Consider the following 19916-nt stretch of genomic DNA (forward strand, 5'->3'; position numbering starts at 1 on the left):
CTGTCTCGTAAAACCAAAAAAAAAAAAAAAAAAGAAGTGCCAACGTAGGGTGGGCATGGAAAGGGTGACCTTGAATGTAGGTGGGCTCTTCGCAAGGTCAGAAGAGGCGTGGGCCCATCCAGCTGGCACTGTCCCCCCCCCCCCAGTAGCTTTCAGACCCAACCACACGCTTGCCTCCTGGGGTCTGCAGGTGGAGGGCGGAAACTGCTATGTAAAGGGGTGAGGTGGGTGGGAGGAGCAGAAGATAGTCATGAGGGAATTGGCAGCGCACGGGAAAACTAGGGCCTTGGTCATCCAATACCCATGGCCTAAGCCAAGTGATGACTGAAAAAAAAATAGCAAGCCAAGCTGGACAGTGGCGGTTGCACGCCTTTAATCCCAACACCCGGGAGGCAGAGGCAGGCGGATCTCTGTGAGTTCCAAGCCAGCCTGATCTACAGAGCGAGTCCCAGGACCTAGGGCTGTTAACACAGCCTTGTCTCGGAAAAGCAAACAAAATAGCAAGCCAGCCCCGTATCAAGAACTTAGGTATGTGGTCTACAGGACCCAGTGGGTTGGGGCTGTTTGTTAACTTGCTATATTCTAGACCAGGGCTTGAGCTCAGCAAGCTTCAGCAACTTATTTGGGATCCCCTAGACTATGTCTATCTAAGCAGAGCAGAGTTAGGTGCCCTGACTCCAAAGCCCAAGGCAACCTGGACTTGTGCCTCCAAGAGGAGGTATGCTTCCCCACCTCAAGAGTCACGGGTAATGAGTAATGTTTGCTGCTGAGGCTGCAGACCCTTTGGGCCTTAGGAGGGTGAGCACCCACGGGGATGTCCCCGCTGAAAAGTTCTGTGACATTTCAGCCCTAGGCTTGAACCACCTAGACACTTGCTGGGGCCCCTTTTCTCTGGGGAACTTGAGAGAGTGGTTGCAAGGTCCTTTAAAGCAAACATTTCCTTTTGAGTATACAGGGGCAGTCATGAAAACACAACCCTGACTCCCATCCTCTAATTGGTCTACCATTTAACCAGACGGAGCCCCCAGGCTCCATGTGGCCATTGGGGGCTCCCGAAAGCCCCCTGGCATCCTCCTTTTGGCCAGTGTTCTTAATGTGAAATGGCTGAAGCAGAGGACCCTCTCAGATGCCTTGTGTTAGCATTCCGTTTCCAGAGCTGCTGCTGCTGTCCTCATTGCTGTCACAGAGACCTGGGCCAGCAGGGTGGGCTCTAGAGTTGGGCCAACCGATACTTACAAAAGCCTCACCTTTTTCTGCCCAAGCTTGAGTGACCTCGGCCAGTCACTGCCCTTGTCTGAGCCTCAACATCCTTCCACGTGAAATGGGAGGGGAACCATGTTGTCCCTGTCCTTGGGCTGCTGTGAAGACGTAAAAGATGGCGTGAAAAGGTTGCTATATAGATGGTAGGTAACAGTAAACTCCCTCCCCCAACCCTGCCCTCCTGGTTCCTGTCCCTCATGCTTTGATCTTGGGGATTCTGGGAAGGAGACGGTGCCAGTCTGCTGGCTCAGCCGGCCTGGCCACTGACCTTCAGAGCACCCAGGCTGTCAAGGCCGCCTGACTGCCTGCCTGCCTGCCGGTCGGGTGGCGGCGGGGAGAGCCAGCCAGCTCCTTCTTTGCCTGACGCCACCCGCCCGCCCCCTGCTCCCTCTCTCCTCTCTCCCTCTCTGCGCCTGTGTGTGAGCTAATTAATCTCAGCCCCTTTGGGAAATTAGACCACAGCCGTGCGCACGTTCTCAGCCTCTTGGAGCCTGTGCTGCTACTGGGCCAAGACCTGCTGCTGTGTTTGGGGCGCTGAGGTGGGGGTTAGCAGCAGCAAGATGAACTCAGCAGGACACGGGTCTCCGAGAACCCTTCCCTTTTGGACTGAGGGACTCTGTCTGGCCTTAGTTCCTCCCTCCTCCAAACCAAAGGACACCAGGCAGACTCCCTGTTACAATGACACCAGACCCTGTGTGTCCTTTTCAGCCTGACTCCAGGTTGTCATGGCCATCCCTCACCTTGCGTTCTGCCTTAGCGTGGGGTCACCCTCTTCCTTTCCCAGCTAGGAGGCTGATGGAGGCAGATGTAATTATGGAATTCTGCTTGGGAAATTGGTTTCAGAAAGTTAATTAATTGGTGGTTCCGGAGGTGGCAGGCTCCACGCCCGGCTGGCCTTGCTGACGTCAGTAGTGACCCCCTCCTCCCCCGGAGACACGCAGCTTGCTGGGCAAGCTGGGAAAGGGGACCCCAGTGACCCCACTAGACAGCTCCGTGACCGGTAGGCGAACAGGAGCAAAGAGTGCTTGTGTCCTGGCCCATGGTGAGTACCTGGGCAGCAGTGTTTGTTAGCCAAGTCTGCGGAGGGTGGGTGACTCAGTATCCTAAGAACTGCCCACGTGTCCCTGTTAGTGGCCAGTTAGTCTCGGCTTCTGCGGCACACGGATCTCGGTGCTGTGAGCGTCCATTTCTTCAAAGAGAACAGATTTTTTTCCCGAAACAGGGTTTCTCTGTATTGTTTTGGAGGCTATCCTGGAACTCACTCTGTAGACCAGGCTGGCCTAGAACTCACAGAGACCCGCCCACCTGCCTCTGCCTCCTGAGTGCCGGGACTAAAGGCGTGCGCCACCACCGCCCGGCGAGAACAGATCTTTTGAGCGCCCACTTCCTCCAAGAGTGACATGGTTGCACCATCAAGCAACCCAGGTTGTTAAGCGAGTACTCCAACAAGGTGGAGCCTAGGCTTCCTCTGAAGGAACGAGCAGCCCCAGCAAGTAGACTCCCCCAAGCACCTGCGGTCCTGGGTAGGGTAGGGAGTTCCCGGAACATAGCCACTCCCCTCCAGCCATCGTACTTTCTCCTGCCATCCCATCTGCTTGTCAAAAGATACAACTGGGGGCTGGAGAGACGGCTCAGAGGTTAAGAGCACTGACTGCTCTTCCAGGGGTCCTGAGTTCAATTCCCGGCAACCACATGGTGGCTCACAACCATCTGTAATGAGATCTGGCGCCCTCTTCTGGCCAGCAGACATACATGGAGGCAGGATGTTGTATTCATAATAAATAAACAAATCTTTAAAAAAAAAAAAAGAACTGCAGTGAGACACAGGAGGCCGGCAGCTCTGGGCATGCCGTTGACCACAGCTTCAGTTGGGCTAAGTTCTAGTTTCCGAGGAAGTGTGGGCACTTTTTTGCGTTGAAAAGAGAATGACCAGGGCTAGGGCAGAAAGTTTCTAGGTATGGGAGAAATTGAGGATACTCCTTGCCCTGCCCCCATTACACGGGCTCCCTACACTGTTAAACCTGCGTCCCCCCAAGTTGTATAGTCTTGGGCAAGCCCCTTGTTTTCTTTCTTTTTTTTTTTTTTTTTTCGAGACAAGGTTTCTCTGTATTGTTTTGGAGGCTGTCGGTCCAGCCTGGCCTCGAACTCACAGAGATCGGCCTGCCTCTGCCTCCCGAGTGCTGGGATTAAAGGCGTGCGCCACCACCGCCCGGCGCCCCTTGTTTTCTATAAGCCTTATTTACTTCATCTGGGAAGGGGTAGTGTAGGTGGTTACGTATTCTGAAGGCTGTGGTAGGGTCTGGGCAGGTGTAATCAGCGTGAAGTGTTTTCTCTCTGCCTTACAGAGGCAGGCTGAGTGGGAGAACAGGGAGCCCTCAGGGGCTCTGCTGCCCCAGCAGTGTTTTGTAGACTCTGATATACATGGTGTAAGAGGAGATGATGTCTGTGGGGGATCCAAAACCAAACAACTAGCCTGCAGTCCTGAACATGGAGGGCCGTTAGCCCATTGTATACTCCTTCATTTCTAGGGACCTGTAGTGAATTTAGTGGAGAGATGGCTCTGTGGTTACAAGCATTTCCTGTTCTTCCAGAGGACCTGAGTTCAATTCTCAGAGCCCACATTAGTTGACTAACAACCACCTGTAACTCCAGTTCTAAGGGATCCAAAGCCTCTGGCACACGACACACACACACTCTGTCTCTCTGTCTCTGTCTTTCTCTCTCTCTGAATCTTTAAAAAATTTAAAAACATGCCAGGCATAATGCTTAAATCCTAACACTTAGGAGACAGAGACAAGCTGATCTGTTAATTTTGAGGCCTAAGATGTGAGACCCTATCTTGGAAGAAAGGAACACACACACACGTTTTTCCAGTTTTCCAGACAGGGTTTCTCAGTGTAACTTGGGAGCCTGTCCTGAAACTCGCTCTGTAGACCAGGTTGGCCTCGAACTCACAGAGATCCACCTACCTCTGCGTCCCGAGTGCTGGGACTAAAGTTGTGTGCCGCCACGTCCGGGTGGAAAAAATTTTTTTAATGATGTGTTTAGTAGCAATTTGTATCTCATGTCAGTCTGGTATAATTTGTAGTTCTAAGTTTCTTAGAGATCTGATCCTAGGCTTGGGTTCTACAGGCTGCATTCTGTGGGCTAGCCAAAGGGAAAGAGGTCCCCCCCAACTTGCTCCAAGACCTGTTACCACCCCACCATGTTAGCCTATGGGATCTGTTCAGAAGTTCTCTGTATAAACTGTTAAATGTCTCCATGTGGCCGTGGCGCACGCCTTTAACCCCAGCACTCAGGAGGCAGAGGCGGGCGGGTCTCTGTGAGTTTGAGGCCAGCCTTGTCTACAGAGCGAGTTCCAGGACAGCCTCCAAAACAATACAGAGAAACCCTGTCTCCAAAAACCAAGAAAAAAAAAGTCTCCATGTGTCCCTGAAACCAGGAGCTCCCAAAAGGTGGTGTCCATAGCATCTTTCAGTATCCTGGGGCCCAGCACAGGGCTACCACTCCATGGGAACTTTAGACTTCTCTGTTCCCATTTTTACAGGTATGCCAAGGCCCCCGTGAGGACAAGGTCACTTGAGCCCTGAGAGCTTGGGAGCAAAGGGTTCTAGAAGGAGACAGAGAGGGGCTCATAGGGCTGGTCTTCTTAGTCTTGCTGGGCTTCGGGTTCTTTGAAAGCAAGGGTCTTTGGTATTTCTTCACCCCAGCACCAGAGTGGTTGAAAGAGCGTCTGCCTGTTCCCAGTTAGTGCTCTTAAGTGTTCGAGGCTATTACCATGGATGCTGTTAGGTTGTTATCTTGGCGTTATTCATGCTTCCTGGGCCCCAACAGCTGCTGTGGCTGTGCCTGGACCTAGAGCCTGGTCCATGGAAGAGACGCTGCGCTCCTAATTAGTGCTCCAAAGAGAGGGCCTGGGTGTTTAATTTTTTGCTACAGGGTCCCACCCGCCAAATGCTTCCCCAGTCCCTCTGCACACACAGCTCTGGATTCAGAGTTCTCCCCCAGTCTCAGGTAGAAGGACTGGCCCCAGGCAAAAGCCTCCCCAAATTTCCCCTGCCACTCCCTCCGCCTCCCAGACCTCTGGGGCCATGAATCATTTATGAGGCAAAAATGAAACCAATTAAGGACAAACTTTGAAAGCCTCTAATTGCCGCGCCTGGTGGCATGGAGGAGTGAGGGGCGGCAGTTCTGCTCGCTGTGGAATCTCCTTGGCCCCAGCCCTCCTTTCCAGGCCGTCTCCGGGCGCCACCACCTCCTGGCCGTTCGCGGACGTGCCTTCGCTGCTCTGGGCAGCCGCCTGGCGCCCGCCCCGTCCTCCCAGGCCGACTAATTAGGCCCGGCTCCCTCCTGCGCTGCCCACTCCAGGCCCGAGGTGATGGCGGCTCAACCTGCCCTTCTGGGGCATGTGCCCCAAAGCTGGCCGCCTTTCCCAGGCTGAATGGCTGCCCGCCTGGCTTAACCCAGACAAGCCTGGAGCCTAGCTAGGGTCCACACAGCCAACCAGAGAGGCAGGGCAAAGGGGCAAGCTGGGGACGGGGGAGGGGCGGGGGGGCGGCAGTTGAGCTTCTGGGATGTTGCATTGGTGACCAGGACCACGCAGTGCCTGTCAGCTTTGCCAGGACTTAACAGCGATGACCTTATGCAGAATCTTGGGTTTTGGGGGTTGCCAGCAGGTGGAGGTCAGGGGACCCAGCGGCAGGACCTGTCTCAACTGCGGTGGACTAGAAGTGCTGGTCTTAAGTCCTGCTAGCCCTGCTGGGGGCCATGCAGGCCCCGGGCACTCAGGCACACTGTTTTGCTGAAACAGAATTTCCGTGCTTGTGTTTTTCCATAATTATATTAGCAGGTGGGATTTTTTTTTCCTCGGGGAAGCACTTTGAGGGGGAGCGCTGTGGCTGTGTCCCCGCCTGCTCCAAGCGTGAGCTCACACTCAGCTCTGCCCGCCCGCCTGCCGTAATGATTTTTTAATTATGCAGCCAGCGCTCGGAATTGCTAATCCACCTCTAGCCCAGCGTCCCCCTGCTGCATCTTACACCCCAACCCCTTGCTGCCAGCCCCCGAAGGTCCAGTACCCAGCTCTGTACCCGTCACCGCATGCTGAAGGACACAACTGCCACAGTGGGGGAGAGTGGGCCAGAAGGAGTCGTTGGGGTGCCTTTCCCTGTCTGCAAGAGACAGGCCTTGGGGAATGCATTTCCCTTTGTCTCCCATTCCAGCCCCAGCCCCCGACCTTGCTTGCAGTGGTCAGGGCAGCTGCCTCTCCCGGAGAGGGTTAGGGGAGCGATGGGTGCCCGTCCCCAAGAATGTGTCCCACGTCAACGGCAGGGAGCTTAGCCCATCCCTCCTGCCTTGTGTGACCCCACCAAGGACATGAGCACACAAGCACTTTGTCCCTGTCACACCTACAGCCGTACTCTGCCTCACGTCCGCACACACTCAAGACACACAACTGGGCTGCGGCATAGTGGTGCGCTCCGTGCTGCTCACACTCAGCCACACCTGAGGGCCGGGGTACCCTCAGGAGGCCCTATAGCTGGACACACACACACACACACACACACACACACACACACACACACACACACACACACCCGAAGGCTGTCTGCTTTTTCCTTTCTCTAGTGGGCGCCTGCCTATGGCTGGCCTGTAAGAGTCTCCATCGACCCTGGCCTGGGGGAGCTTGGGGGGTAGGCTGCAGCGTGGTGGCTGCGGCTCCTCTCCAGGCGCCCAGCTGTGGCATCTGTCAAGGTCAGATAGCGACTCCGGAACCAGCCAGCTTGGCCCCACGGCCCCTCTCGCCTCATTATTTTTGTGTTCCGGGGCTGCAGCGACACCTCCCTCCTTCCCCTCCCTCCCCTTCGGTTCTCCTACCTCTTGCCTGCCTCCCCCGTGCCTCTGCAGGGAGGGAGGGCCTGCGGTCTGGGGGCTTTTGTTTTTCCAGTTTTTACCACGCTCAGGCCAGCTAGGCAGGCGGGCAGGTGGCTAGGTGCTGGCCAGAGGGCTGTTGGACCTTGAACGGCAGACAGGTGCCTCCCTCGTGGCTGGGCTTCTCGGCTAAAACAGTGAATTGGTTTTTCACGGGGGACGACACACTGAACCTAGGCGCAACCCAGCCCCCACCTCCCCCCAGGCACACCTGTGGGCAGCTTCCTGTTTCCAAAGGGGCCCCAGCAGCTGGTATACCAGGCCCCATCTGCACCATGCCCACCACACTCAGGCCCTGCCACGGCTCACCGTGCACACACTGATGTCTCGCAGTCAAGACAGGTTAACCCACAGACCTGAAGAGCCCGCAGACACCCACGAGCCCACCACAGTTTAGTGCTCTGTACTTTGCACGAGACGCTGGTGGCTGTGTGTGCGGTGTAGTCCAGGTACCTCCCCCTGTGTTGGTGTACGGGCGTTGTGTGCGCGGTGGCGTGACAGTACAATGTTAGCCCTTGGGTTTCACCTGCACCCGGGCACACCCACAGCCTGATGTCGGCTCCCAGCGTAAATGTCTGATGTGCTTCTCCTGGCGACGCCTCGTGTACACATTCGGCGTCCACGCCCCTTCCCGGGTACTCTGTGTTTCTTAATTACCCACCCAAGGGGCTTTTGTCCCCCGAGATGTTGGTGTACCCTGTGTGTCCAGAGGGTGGCTTGGCAGACCCACTGGCCCGAGAGCACCCTGGTGGGGTGGGGGTGGTCCCACGTGGGTCATGACAGGGTTTCAGCAGGACCCGTGGGCGAAGTGATGGCTGAGGTGTTGCAGCCTCTGGTTTGGGGTATGTAAATACGGGGATGTGCGGGTATGACTGGGATGTGGGTGGGCCTGTTCTAGATCCCCAGAGTCTCCGGGGCAACCACAGCCGTCCACTAACCTCCTCCTCCAGCTGTGAACTGCTGTGGTTGTCCCTGGGAGTGGGGAGAAGCTGGAGGCTTAGTGGTGGCTGGACACCCCCCCCCCCCCAGGAAACTCAAAACCCCGGGCCAGCCGGGTGGCGGGTTGGGGCCGGCACAAAGAAGGGCTCTGTGCAGCCTGGCTGGGCTGCCCACAGGATTCTGGGGGAGGCATCAAGGGCCGGCTTCCGTCCCGTTCTGCTTCCTGCGGAGGCTGCCGGAATGCCCGGAGCTCTTGCCCAGCCAGGCCCGTCCGGCCCACTCGCAGCCCCTAACCCCGTCTTTCCCTGGGCTTAGGGTATAGTTGGAGACTTTCTGGCGGTATGTGCCTAGAGCTTGAAAGCCACTAGAAAGACTCTTGGGGAACTGAGCCTTCTCTCCCAAGGCCTCCCTGTGCCCTGGAGTCACACAGGTTCAAACCCTGACTCTGCCACCTCCTGACCTTGTGACCCTGGGAGATGATTTCCCATGATTTAGCTAGAAAAGGTGTAGTGAGAATCCAGTTTTTAAAAAAAAACAAAAAAACTAAAACTACAAGGCTGGCTCATGCCTTTTATCCCAGTATTTGGGAAGCAGAGGCAGGTAGATCTCTTGAGCAAGAGGAGAGACCCTGTTTCAAAACGGCCACAACAAAAACAAAGCACAAGAAAAAATGCTTAGTACAGTGCCTGGCTTGCTGTCATGTCCCCTTAGGCGACCAGAGCTGAAAGGCACCATGTGTCTTCTTGCCGGGGTAAGCCAAATTCCCTCTGTGGCTCCCTCAGGGCCTTTCCCACCTGCAGATCCTATGACTAGCTGCGGCCTCCTGTCAGACCACTAGGTCACTAACCCTACCACAGGAAGCTGGATGGGGCGTCAACTCTTCCACACCTTTTTCAGATTTGTTATTTATTTGTATGTGCATTGGCGTGGGGGTGTCCGATTCCCCTGGAACTGGAGCTACAGACAGTTGTGAGCTGCCATGTGGGGTGCTGGGAATTGAACCCAGGACCTCTGGGAGAGCCACCTCTCCAGCCCCCAAACCTCTTTTGTGTCTGTCTGTTGGGGAAGTCCTGTGTCAATAAAGCACTGCTGGCCAATAGGAATCTAGATAGGTGGGACTAGGAGTCCAGGAGGACTCTGGGAAGGAGAAACACAGAGAGTCAAGATGTAACGCCATGGGGTAGGAAGCCCGGAAACTTCTCCGGTAAGAGAAATACTTAGATTAACAATTATGGGGTAATTATTTAAGTCAGAGCTAGCCAGTAAGAAACAAGCAAGGCCAACAGCTTCATAATTAATATAGCCTCCTACGTGTTATTTGGGACTGATGCGGCTCTAGAACCAGGCTAGCGGGAAGGCTTCACTCAAAGAAAAAGCTTCTCTTTATATATCTGTCTTCCCCCTTCGAGCCCAGGAGTTTAGATTGAGGCCTGAGAGCCTTTTCCAGGGCTGGAGAGGTGACTCCGTGGTTAAGAGCATTAACTGCTCTTGCAGAGGACCAGGGCTTGGTTCCTGACACTTGTCTTCTGGTCTTGGCCACCGGAGTTGCACACAGCACATACTTTACATGTAGGTACTAGTACGTACATAAAAATAGAATGAGTCTCCTAATCTTCAGAAAGGGAACTGATGTTCTGTGTGGGAAAAGGGCTAGTTCAAAGTTCATGGTGAGGGAAGGCCAGGTCAGAGCCACAACACAGACTCCAGTGCATACTGTTACCTGTTGACACAGTTTGCCCCTCTGGCTCCTTTTGACTCAGCTAGTTTTCTCTGCCTGTCCTGTGATGAGACCCATCGGGACAGGGGGCTAAGCAGGGATGTGGGCTACATACAGTCTCAGGTGGGTGTCAGTTTAGACAGCAGGTGTCACTCTGGGAAGCATTTAGTTCCACATCCAGAGTGGCACGCCCCAGGGGAGAGTACCATTTTGTCCGTACTAGCCAACTGAGCCTTCTGCCTACTCTCAGGGCAATACCGGCCATACGCAGAGGGCATCTCTGAGGAGTATTATGGGCTGAAGCATGCAGAAGAAAGGTTATATGCTCGTGTCGTGTTAGCTGTGGTCTACAGGTTCCCGTGTGACGTGTCAGGAAAGAGCTCAAACCCCAAGTGCAGAAGTCTCAGAATGAGGAAGGGCCATTCCTGGGCCTTTGCTGCATTTGGGGAAAGAGCCTCCTCGCTCAGGGGAGGTGCTGGGAGAGGAAGTTTTCAAAGGAGCAGCAGGCTCAGCATCTCACTGCCTGGAGCCCAGGTGGAAAGCACGCCTCTGGCCAGGACCTCAGTGTTCCAGTCCAAGATGGTACTTGGAGGTGGTTTAGGGAGTTCTATATGGAAGAACAGAGGCTGCTTTCTTCAATGCTGAAGCAGATTTAAGTCAGAGGACATGGGGGGGGGGGTCACAAAATGACTGCTACAGTCTCAGAGTGGGTTTGTTTGTTTGTTGGGGGCCGGGGGAAGAGGCAGATCTCACTATGTAGCCTTGGCTGCCCTGCAGCTCCATGTAGACCAGGCTGGTCCCACATTCCTGGAGATCTAACCTGCCTCTGTCTCCCAGGTGTTGGGATTAAAGGCACACACCATCACACCCTGCTTCCCCCCCCCTTCCCTTTTTTTTTCCTTACTGTCTTGGAATGTCAAGTCTTATAAAGAGTCCCAGGTGGTGTCCAGGGCATATCTCACCCGAGCCAGTCGATAGGTGCTTGAGTGGTTGCAATGGCTGTACAAGTCTGTTCCTTCATACTGGGTGTATGCTTGGGTCTCGGGCTGCAGCTGCGATTCCTGCCCCCAAGATCAGCACCCCAATGTGTGTGTCTCTTGGGCCCAAGAGGACTCCCCACCCTCTAGAGACTTCCCAGATTGAATTACGGGACTCTAGACAGAACCCCTTCCTCAGCACGAGCGGATCTGCTCAGTTCAGTCGCTGGAACCTGTGGTCCGGCCTCTCTGCCCACACCTGTCCGTCTCTCTGTCCGACCTCCTTACGTTGCTGCTCATCAGCGGTGCTCCCCTCTACACCCCAAGTAGGTAGAAGGGGTTCTAAGCCAACGTGTAGTCTGTAGGGATAGCCCACGCTGCATTCTGCTTGGCCAAAGCCCTGGGGGGCTTAGTGCAGGAGGCTTTCTTTCTTCCCCAGACAACATAGGCCTTGAAGGTTCTTAGACCCAGAGTTCAGTTGAAGCAGCACAGCATCCTGGGAAACCTGCCCCCAGGCAGGATGCTGCTTGCACAGTTCTGAAACATGCATGTAAATCATCCGAGCCAGTGACGGGAATGGCCCTAACACCTGTAACCCCAGCATGGGGGGGGCACATTGAATTATATGTAAAAGTCCTGTCCTTGACCTCAAGGCTCTGTCCAGTTGGGACCCTGCAAAAGCCTCTGCCTGGCCCCTGCTTTTCACCCAGTCCTTCCCAAGGCTTTCAAAGCCTTGGTGACTGCTGCTCCCTGTCCTACTTGTCAGCCTCTTCCTCTGAGCCAGACCCTCTAGCCTCTACTCAGTCTCCTTCCAGGTCAAACTGGCTTCTTTTAGCCACCAGCTTTCATAGACTCCTGGAGGGAAGGGACGGTGTCTGACCTCCGTGCCCCTCCCTCCACAGCAGCCCAGGGCATTGGGTCACTATTGGGATAAGTAGGAAAAGGGGGGTACCACTAAACGTTTGGCTAAGTATTTAGCTGCCAGGCCTCCTGGGGAGGGGATACGGAGCATCAGCCCCTCCCAGTGTGTAAACTCCCCCCCCCCCCACGCAGTCAGCCTCTTCTGGGGTGGAGGGTTGGGTGAGGCCACTGCCACACTGCTCTGGTGACCTCATTGCCAGCTGGCATTATGATGTCACTGGCCTAGCCTTCTGAGTTCCCTTGCGGTGCGAGGGCGTTTTCTCTAAAGCCTCCAGGTGGGGCACTCCCGGGGGGCCTGTGACAGCTCACCCCTGACCAGGAAGAGGTGACAGGCATGGTAACAATTTGGTGGGAGGGGCAGTAGGATAACCATTTTTGCCTTGGGCTGTTCTGTCAATTGCCCGGGTAGAACAAAGGCAGTCTGTCTTAGAGAGCAGGTGACCAAACACTTTTAGCCCTGGGTTCAAGTTCTGCCACTGTTAGGCGCTGGCTGTTTGACATTAGGCTTTTGAGCTTTTGTGAACCTTGAAACTGGCTATCCGTTTACCGTCAACGTGTACGAAGCATGCAAATCCCACAGCACAGTAGGTGCTCAATAAATGTGAGCGGTTAGCAAGAGGTTCTTAGTCAAACGTTAGCTGGGCTACTGGTTTGGAGAGGACAAGGTTTATACCTACAGAGGGTAAAGGTAGGAGCAGTGCCCGCCCGCGCCTGCCCCCCCTTACTAGCAGGTGGTCACATCTCTTGACTCTTCCCTGCTTTGGACAGCCAAGGTCTTAACCTCGGTGAGCTGCTACCGTGGCCGTGGTCTGGGGCAGAACTCTGTGTCCCCCAGCCCCCCTCCTCCCATCTATTCTCTCTGAGTTTACGTTAGACACGGTCTCTCATCAGGTGTCCCTGATTATCACTCTTAGGCTCCTCCCTCTATGGACAGATAATGTCCAACTGCTCACTCTTGGCTCCATCCCTCCCATCCCTGGTCCCTGTGTAACCCCCTGACCTCTAACCTAACCGTGAGCCGGGTTCATCCCACCAAGTCTTGTCTCTGACCCATTCCTGAGTTCTATTGTCAGCCTTCTTTGTCCTTAACCACCTGTCCACACACACACACACACACACACCAGCACCAGCTCTTTGGGACTAGTCCTTCACCCCCTAGGCTCTATCCCCACCCGTCAGCCCCTGGTCCCAGCTCCAGGCCGCTGGGCTCCTGCCTGGACAAAGGGGTCCTTTGTGGACTGACCGCGGCTGGCGGGGCGGCGGGGCGCTGGCTCCGCATTGCTGATGAAACCGAGGCCCTTTGTTGTCCCTCCTCAGGCGCAGTATTTCTTTTTGGGGGCTGGATGCGTTCCTGGCAGGGCGGATGATGGATGCGCCCGCCGCTGCCGCCTGCCTGCCTGCCTGCCCGCCAGCTTTCCCTCCCGCTCATTCCCGCTCCGCTCCAACGCAGCCCCACCACCAGCTCTTCCCCTGCTGCCGGGGTATTGCCAGAGCCTCGTTGGCCTGGGAGGGGTTGCTGTGTGTGCCCTGCTGTAAAAGGCGGGCGGGGGGGGGCGGGTGTCCCCTCTGTTCTTTCCCTCTGTGAGTAGGTGAGATGGACCTGTAGTCAGGGGGGGCCTCAGGGCCAGGGAGGGCATCTTTCTCTAGGTGTGAAAGGGATGACGCAGCCATAAAGGCGGGTTTAGAAGACTTGGGGTCTAGGCCTCTAGGCCATGAAGACTAGTTTTGCATATCTGCTGTTTGAGGGCTGCCATCGCTGCCCCATGTGTGTCAGTTTCCGGGGCTGACAGACCAGTGTTCTGCCTGCGGCACCTGTTCGGTGACATATCACGTCCTCTGCCCAGAGCTCAAGTGTGTCTTCAGACCTGAGGGACTGAGGAGAGCAGGTGGTCCCTGGGAGAACCAAAGTGAGAGATGAGAAGGATTCTAGGAGGGGAGCGGAGACCAACAGAACACAAGGCCTGTTCTCCCAACGTATAAAAACGGGGGATGGGGACCAAATAAAAAAAAAGCAAAGGCAGGAGCTCAGCCTTAGCAAGTGAGCGCCAGCCCCCGAAACCATGCCGCTTGCTGCTGCCTTGAAGGGAGCTGACTTCTAATTGACCCGCCCGCCCTGCACGCAGCACTGGCTCCCGGAGCTGGGGGGGGGGGGGATTGAGCAGGCAAGAGCAGCGTTAATGCGGCTATCGATTTCTGCCACCAGCCAGCAGGCCTTAGAGGCGGGGGACACCGTGGGCCTCCGCTCCTGTCGTTCCAGCCCGCGGACCTCTTCCTTCTTCCCTGTCTCTGTAGTTGGGGCTGCTGGGTTGTGGTCCTGGGCAAGGAAGTTGAACTCAGTGAGCAAGAAGAGGTGACTTAGTGCTTTCTGACTGTCTTGCATCAGCACGCCCCTCCCCATGCCACGCCCAAGGTTACTGGTGCCAGAGGGGTCACTGATCGCTAAGGAAGGGGGCCTGGAAAGGTGACCTAGGTCTGTGGGCCCTGGGAGGGTGAGATAGCACGGGACCCTCAGGTAGAATGGTCCCCCTTCCTCTTTACGGCCTGACACCTGACCATGCCTCCCTGGGACAGTCCATGTGTAATGATGATAGTCAATGCTATAGTGAATACAATATATTTATTTACCAGAGAGAGAGAATCACACAAGCCGGGAGTCAGAAAGCGTGGCCGGCTTCCAAAAGAGGAGGTCCTTTTTCCTTTCGCTTCCTTTTTTTTGGTTTTTCGAGACAGGGTTTCTCTGTATTGTTTTGGAGGCCGTACTGGAACTCACTCTGTAGGCCAGGCTGGCCTCGAACTCACAGAGATCCGCCTGCCTCTGCCTCCCGAGTGCTGGGATTAAAGGCGTGTACCACAAACGCCCGGCATCGCTTCTTTTTATCTCTACCTGTACTTATCCCCGCTCTCATGGGCGGATAGCTTTGTGGGGTTCACTCACACGCGTTCCAACATGCGTGACTCTTCCTCGACTGGTGGACTCCTCCGTGGAGACCTAAGGAAGAACTTAGGACTTGAGGCCTCAGGTGGCCTCCCCTGGAGTATTTCAGTTGGGTATACTAACCACTCTCTGTGGGCATTTGTTTGCCGTCCCAGAGCAGGAGGGCCTGCCGGGTTACAGGTTTACCCCTTGGTAAATGCACAGAGCCGGACTGCACGACCTGGTCCAGGCTGAGTATCCAGGGCAAGTAGCCTGGTGGGTGTGATGGGGTTGTCCGGGGACAAAGATCTGATGTGTTCCCAACTCTCAAGCCCGGGGCAGGGTGGGGGTTTCGCCAGATGTTCAGCCGCCCCTGGAGCCACCAGCTGCTCAGGGGTTGGGCCTCCTGCTCGCACTGCTTTCCCTGGAGCAGGACTACAGGGCGGGATGCCTGAGAGCCAGGACTGATGAGGAAGTTGCTACCCTGCTCCGGGCTGGACCCGTGTGACAAGGGGGGTGGGGGCTGGCCACTCACATGCCCCGCTGAAGGCCGGAGTTCAGAAGCCCCCTGTTCTGGGAAAGGCTCCAGGCCTCAGAACTGTGCAGGTGGCCGGCCAGAGGCTTCTGCTTGCCTCCACCTACGCCATCCCAGCTGTGTACCCTGCGCCCCTTGTCAGGCCTGCGTGCCCTTCCTCTGCCTGGCGGCCGGGCCAGGGCGTAGCAGAGGCCCACACCAGAGCAGGAGCTGAGGTGTGATAGCTCTGGCTTGGGAACAGAGGAGGAAGTATGTGGAATATATGTGAGCTGTCCTCACACTCTGGCAGGGGAGGGGCACTTCAGGCCCGTGCTTTCCCCACCACCCCCCTTTGTAGATGTTCTTTAAAAACGAGGGTGCTGTGCTCCATCAGACTTGGAATGGAACAGAGCAGCCTGGATCCTTTACCCAGCCTCCAAACAAGCGTCCAGGGGCAGCCTGGGATGTTGGGTCTTTACTCCTCTCTGGACGGGTGGGGACCAAAAAAAAATGAGAACGTGGAGGTTGGTTAATCCTCCAGGGTTGGTTAACCTCTCCAGATCTCCTTACACCCCCACCCCACCCCCTACCAAGGACAGCAGCCATTTTCCTTCATTAGTAGATTTAGATCTTCACAGAGCACATCTGGGTTGGGGTTCCCCCCTGGCCTAAACCTCCCCGAGTCTTGTAGTGGCCATGTGTCTGTGGGCTCGAACTCTCATAAGCCTCCTTGTCCCTGGCTGTGAAATGGATTGCCACCTACCGTTTCCTAAGGTTCTGCTGCGTCTCAACGTGAGACGGTCCACGCAAATTCTTCACCGAGAATCCTTATCAGGCTCCTGTTTGTTACCATGGCGATACGGGTGGTGGTGATCCTGAGGAGGAGGGTTTACTGACCTTGTCCCCTACCTTTCCCAACAGAGTAAAGACAGTTCTACGTGGACACCTGACCATGCGCCTGCCCTAAGCGAGGCCCACCAGGCATCTCTATCGCGGGCAGCAGGGCTACGCACTCATCTGTGAGCCACACACGCACACACACCCCAGCAGTTTGCAGCCTCTCCCGGCAGTCGGGGGTCTGGGCCTCGGCCCCACCATGTCGAGCCTCGGCGGCAGCTCCCAGGACGCCGGCGGCGGCGGCGGCAGCGGCAGCGCCAACAGCGGCAGTGGCAGTGGCCCAAAGGCAGGAGGGACAGACAAAAGTACCGCGGTGGCCGTGGCAGCCCCGCCAGCCTCGGTGGCAGACGACGCCCCGCCCCCTGAGCGTCGGAACAAGAGCGGCATCATCAGCGAACCCCTCAACAAGAGCCTGCGACGGTCGCGCCCGCTCTCCCACTACTCATCCTTTGGTGGCAGCGGTGGCAGCGGAAGCATGCTAGGGGGGGAGTCTGCTGACAAAGCCGCAGCCTCCCTGTTGGCCAATGGCCATGACCTGGCTGCGGCCATGGCGGCGGACAAAAGCAACCCTACCTCAAAGCACAAAAGCGGCGCCGTGGCCAGCCTGCTGAGCAAGGCCGAGCGGGCCACGGAGCTGGCAGCCCAGGGACAGCTGACGCTGCAGCAGTTCGCACAGTCCACGGAGATGCTAAAGCGCGTGGTGCAGGAGCACCTGCCGCTGATGAGCGAGGCAGGCGCCGGCCTGCCCGACATGGAGGCCGTGGCCGGTGCGGAAGCCCTCAATGGCCAGTCCGACTTCCCCTATCTGGGCGCTTTCCCTATCAACCCGGGCCTCTTCATCATGACCCCAGCTGGCGTGTTCCTGGCCGAGAGTGCGCTGCACATGGCCGGCCTGGCCGAGTACCCCATGCAGGGAGAGCTGGCCTCTGCCATCAGCTCAGGCAAGAAGAAGCGGAAACGCTGCGGCATGTGCGCGCCCTGCCGGCGGCGCATCAACTGCGAGCAGTGCAGCAGTTGTAGGAACCGAAAGACTGGCCATCAGATTTGCAAATTCAGAAAGTGTGAGGAACTCAAAAAGAAGCCTTCCGCTGCTCTGGAGGTAACGGCGCCGTAGAGGGAGGTGTGCGGGCTCTTGGCGTTTTGTCTGGCAGTCCAAAACCTACCCACCCCGAGTCCTGGAGCCCACTTTTCCTGCCTGCAAGTCTGGGGGAGTTACCCGGCCAGTCCTAGGGTCTGGAGGTCTGACTACAGGTACCTTGTTCACTGCCCTAAAAGTCAGAGCCACATCCTGAGATGCCGGCAAGCCACGGCTTGCAGGTAGGGGCTTGGCCATGCCATACCCAGCGAGGCCCCCGGGACTCTGATGCCCCCTCCTAGGGCCTGGATCAGGTGTTTCCGCATAGGTACAAAGTCTGTCTCGTGGACATGTCCTAAAAGCAGTAACCTAAGACTCCAGTTTGTGTCCCTAGCCCATCTGAAAGGTTCTCTCTGTAGACCCTGTGGCCTTGAGAGTAAGCCCTACAACTTCCCAGAGTTCACACACATGCCAGGCTACCCAAAATAGAGCAGTTGCAGTGCTGGCTGCCCTTCCTGGAGGTGGGAAGGGGCAGCTCAGCTCCTTCATAGCTGTGAGCCTCGCACGACTGCAGGGGTCTGTCTGTCTGTCCCCCCGTAGCCCAGCCTGTCCCTGTGTCCCCAGACGTGGTAAACTAGCTAGCTGGGTTTCAAAAAGCAGCTTTGCTGTTTGCTATCCCTGCCACTAAGTCTCCACCCCTCTTGGAAGTAGGCTAGACTCCATAATGGTTGGGAAACAATGGTGTCCCAGCCATGGCCTTTTGACGCCTTTCTGACCGCAGCCTCTCGTGTGTCTTGCTTACACGTAACAGCATACCAAGGCACCCACTCCAATGTAGACCACACCCACATGTACGCTTGCCCTTCTCATCAATAAATAGGCTTGTCTGCTTGCTGAACGCCAGATAATCTGCCTCCCTATTACAGTTCCGTGTATACCACACAGTCTAGCCCAGCGTAGGCACACGGCAGTGTTCACCCTCAGTTTGACAGAACGCAGCTGTGGCCCCAGGTGTACTACGGCTACCTGATGTTCTGGGCCAAGGGAAAGGGGTCCAGAAGGAAGGCTCCTGAGTGAGGCCCTCTGGGTGCTCCGGGCCCTTGGGTAGCCCAGCGGGTCGTGGCTCCATCTTTGGCCGGCCTATCCTGGCCAGGATATCAGGAACTCTTCGGGGGTAACTGCCCGTTCGTTCTCCATGCCCGTCTCTCCGCCATTGAGCCGGCCACGGGGAGCTTCTTGCACCAAGTCCACCGGAACCCTGACTGAACTTTCTCCTTGTTTTTGTCTCCCGCCCGCCAGAAGGTGATGCTTCCGACGGGAGCCGCCTTCCGGTGGTTTCAGTGACGGCCGGGAACCCAAAGCTGCCCTCTCCGTGCAATGTCACTGCTCGTGTGGTCTCCGGCAAGGGATTCGGGCGAAGACAAACGGATACACCCGTCTTTAGAACCAAAAATATTCTCTCACAGATTTCATTCCTGTTTTTATATATATATATTTTTTGTTGTCATTTTAACATCTCCACGTCCCTAGTATAAAAAGAAAAAGAAAAAAACACTTAACTGCTTTTTTTCAGAAGAACAACAAAAGAGGTAAAGACAAATCTATAAAGTACCGAGACTTCCTGGGCAAAGAATGGACAATCAGTCTCCTTCCTGTGTCAATGTCGATGTTGTCTGTGCGGGAGATGCCGTTTTTGTGTAGAGAATGTAAATTTTCTGTAACCTTTTGCAATCTAGTTACTAATAAGCACTACTGTAATTTAGCACAGTTTTAACTCCACTCTCATTTTAAACTTCCTTTGATTCTTTCCAACCATGAAATAGTGCATAGTTTGCCTGGAGAATCCACTCGCGTTTATAAAGAGAATGTCTGTCGGTGGCACCGTGTAGAAGTCCCTCTGTATCCATCCACGTGTGCAGAGCTACAGTCAGAGCCCACTGGGACTGGGAGTTCCTGGCCCAGGCCCCGGCCATGTCGCACCCACCGGTCCCCTGGCTGGGATTCCCCCCACCCCAACAGTGACGGATTTTTGGAGAGATGAAAATCCTATCCCTTCGTTGATCCACTGAGATCTGGGGAGCCCACATCTCAATCCTGGCTGCTTCCCCTAGAGAAAATAAGCCCTCCTTTTTCCCGCCTTGCTCACAGCAACAGAAGAAAGGGCTTCCTCCTCGGGGTCCCCTACCTATTGGTAGTGGGTGCCCAGGGGGCTTCCCCGCCTGTGGCCAGCTCCCTGCCGAGGAACATGCTGTTTGTATTGTTTTAGGAGACCAGGCTGTTTTGTGAATAAAACTGAATGCATGTTTGTGTCATGATAAGCACTGCTGACTTCTTGCTCTTGGATTTTGGGGGGCTGTGGCTGGACTGGGAGTTATGTGGGACTATCTTGAGAGAAGGGTACTCGGGGGAGAGCTAGAGCTGAGAGTCTTTTGGAAAGGAGACGCCTTTTGGGGGGGGGGGGCAGGTGAGGTCAGGAACGGCCGTCCTGGAAACAGCATGGAACTGTATTTATATGGAGAGCCTGGTGTGTTTATATGGAGGCCTTGGAACCTAGACCACTAAGAGTATCACCCACCTTGGCCTGACCAGTGCCAGGCTGCCTGTGGCATTGGAGTGGGCTGCCTATCCAGGTCTTTTTACATGGCAGCTGACTCACACTCAACCCACCCAACCACACAGTTCCTCTGGGAGTCGTTTTCTCCTGGGTTTCTGGATGGCAACTGTGTCCTCAGTATGGCCTGCCCTTGGACCCCTTCCCGTTCCAGTCTGTGTCC

The 19916-nt window shown here is 55.8% G+C and overlaps 1 protein-coding gene across 6 annotated transcripts in view; it reads left to right on the forward strand.

Annotated features, from left to right (window-relative positions):
- Cxxc5 (CXXC finger protein 5) overlaps positions 1 to 19460 on the forward strand; it is a 33468-nt gene extending 14008 nt beyond the window's left edge. For 3 of the 6 annotated variants that reach the window (XM_005065267.4, XM_005065266.4, XM_005065269.4), the window contains exons 2-3: positions 16092 to 17166; positions 18442 to 19460. In XM_005065267.4, the coding sequence (XP_005065324.1) occupies positions 16267 to 17166; positions 18442 to 18486 (945 nt within the window). In that variant the 5' untranslated portion in view covers positions 16092 to 16266 and the 3' untranslated portion in view covers positions 18487 to 19460. Of the gene's footprint in view, positions 1 to 1262; positions 1404 to 11951; positions 12080 to 16091; positions 17167 to 18441 lie in introns of those variants that run through there. The other 3 variants (XM_021234335.2, XM_013124360.3, XM_040758104.1) reach the window with 2 other exon arrangements.
- The last annotated feature ends 456 nt before the right edge of the window (positions 19461 to 19916 follow it).

Source organism: Mesocricetus auratus, unplaced genomic scaffold, assembly GCF_017639785.1.
Source record: "Mesocricetus auratus isolate SY011 unplaced genomic scaffold, BCM_Maur_2.0 Super-Scaffold_100015, whole genome shotgun sequence".
NCBI classification, from domain to species: domain Eukaryota; kingdom Metazoa; phylum Chordata; class Mammalia; order Rodentia; family Cricetidae; genus Mesocricetus; species Mesocricetus auratus.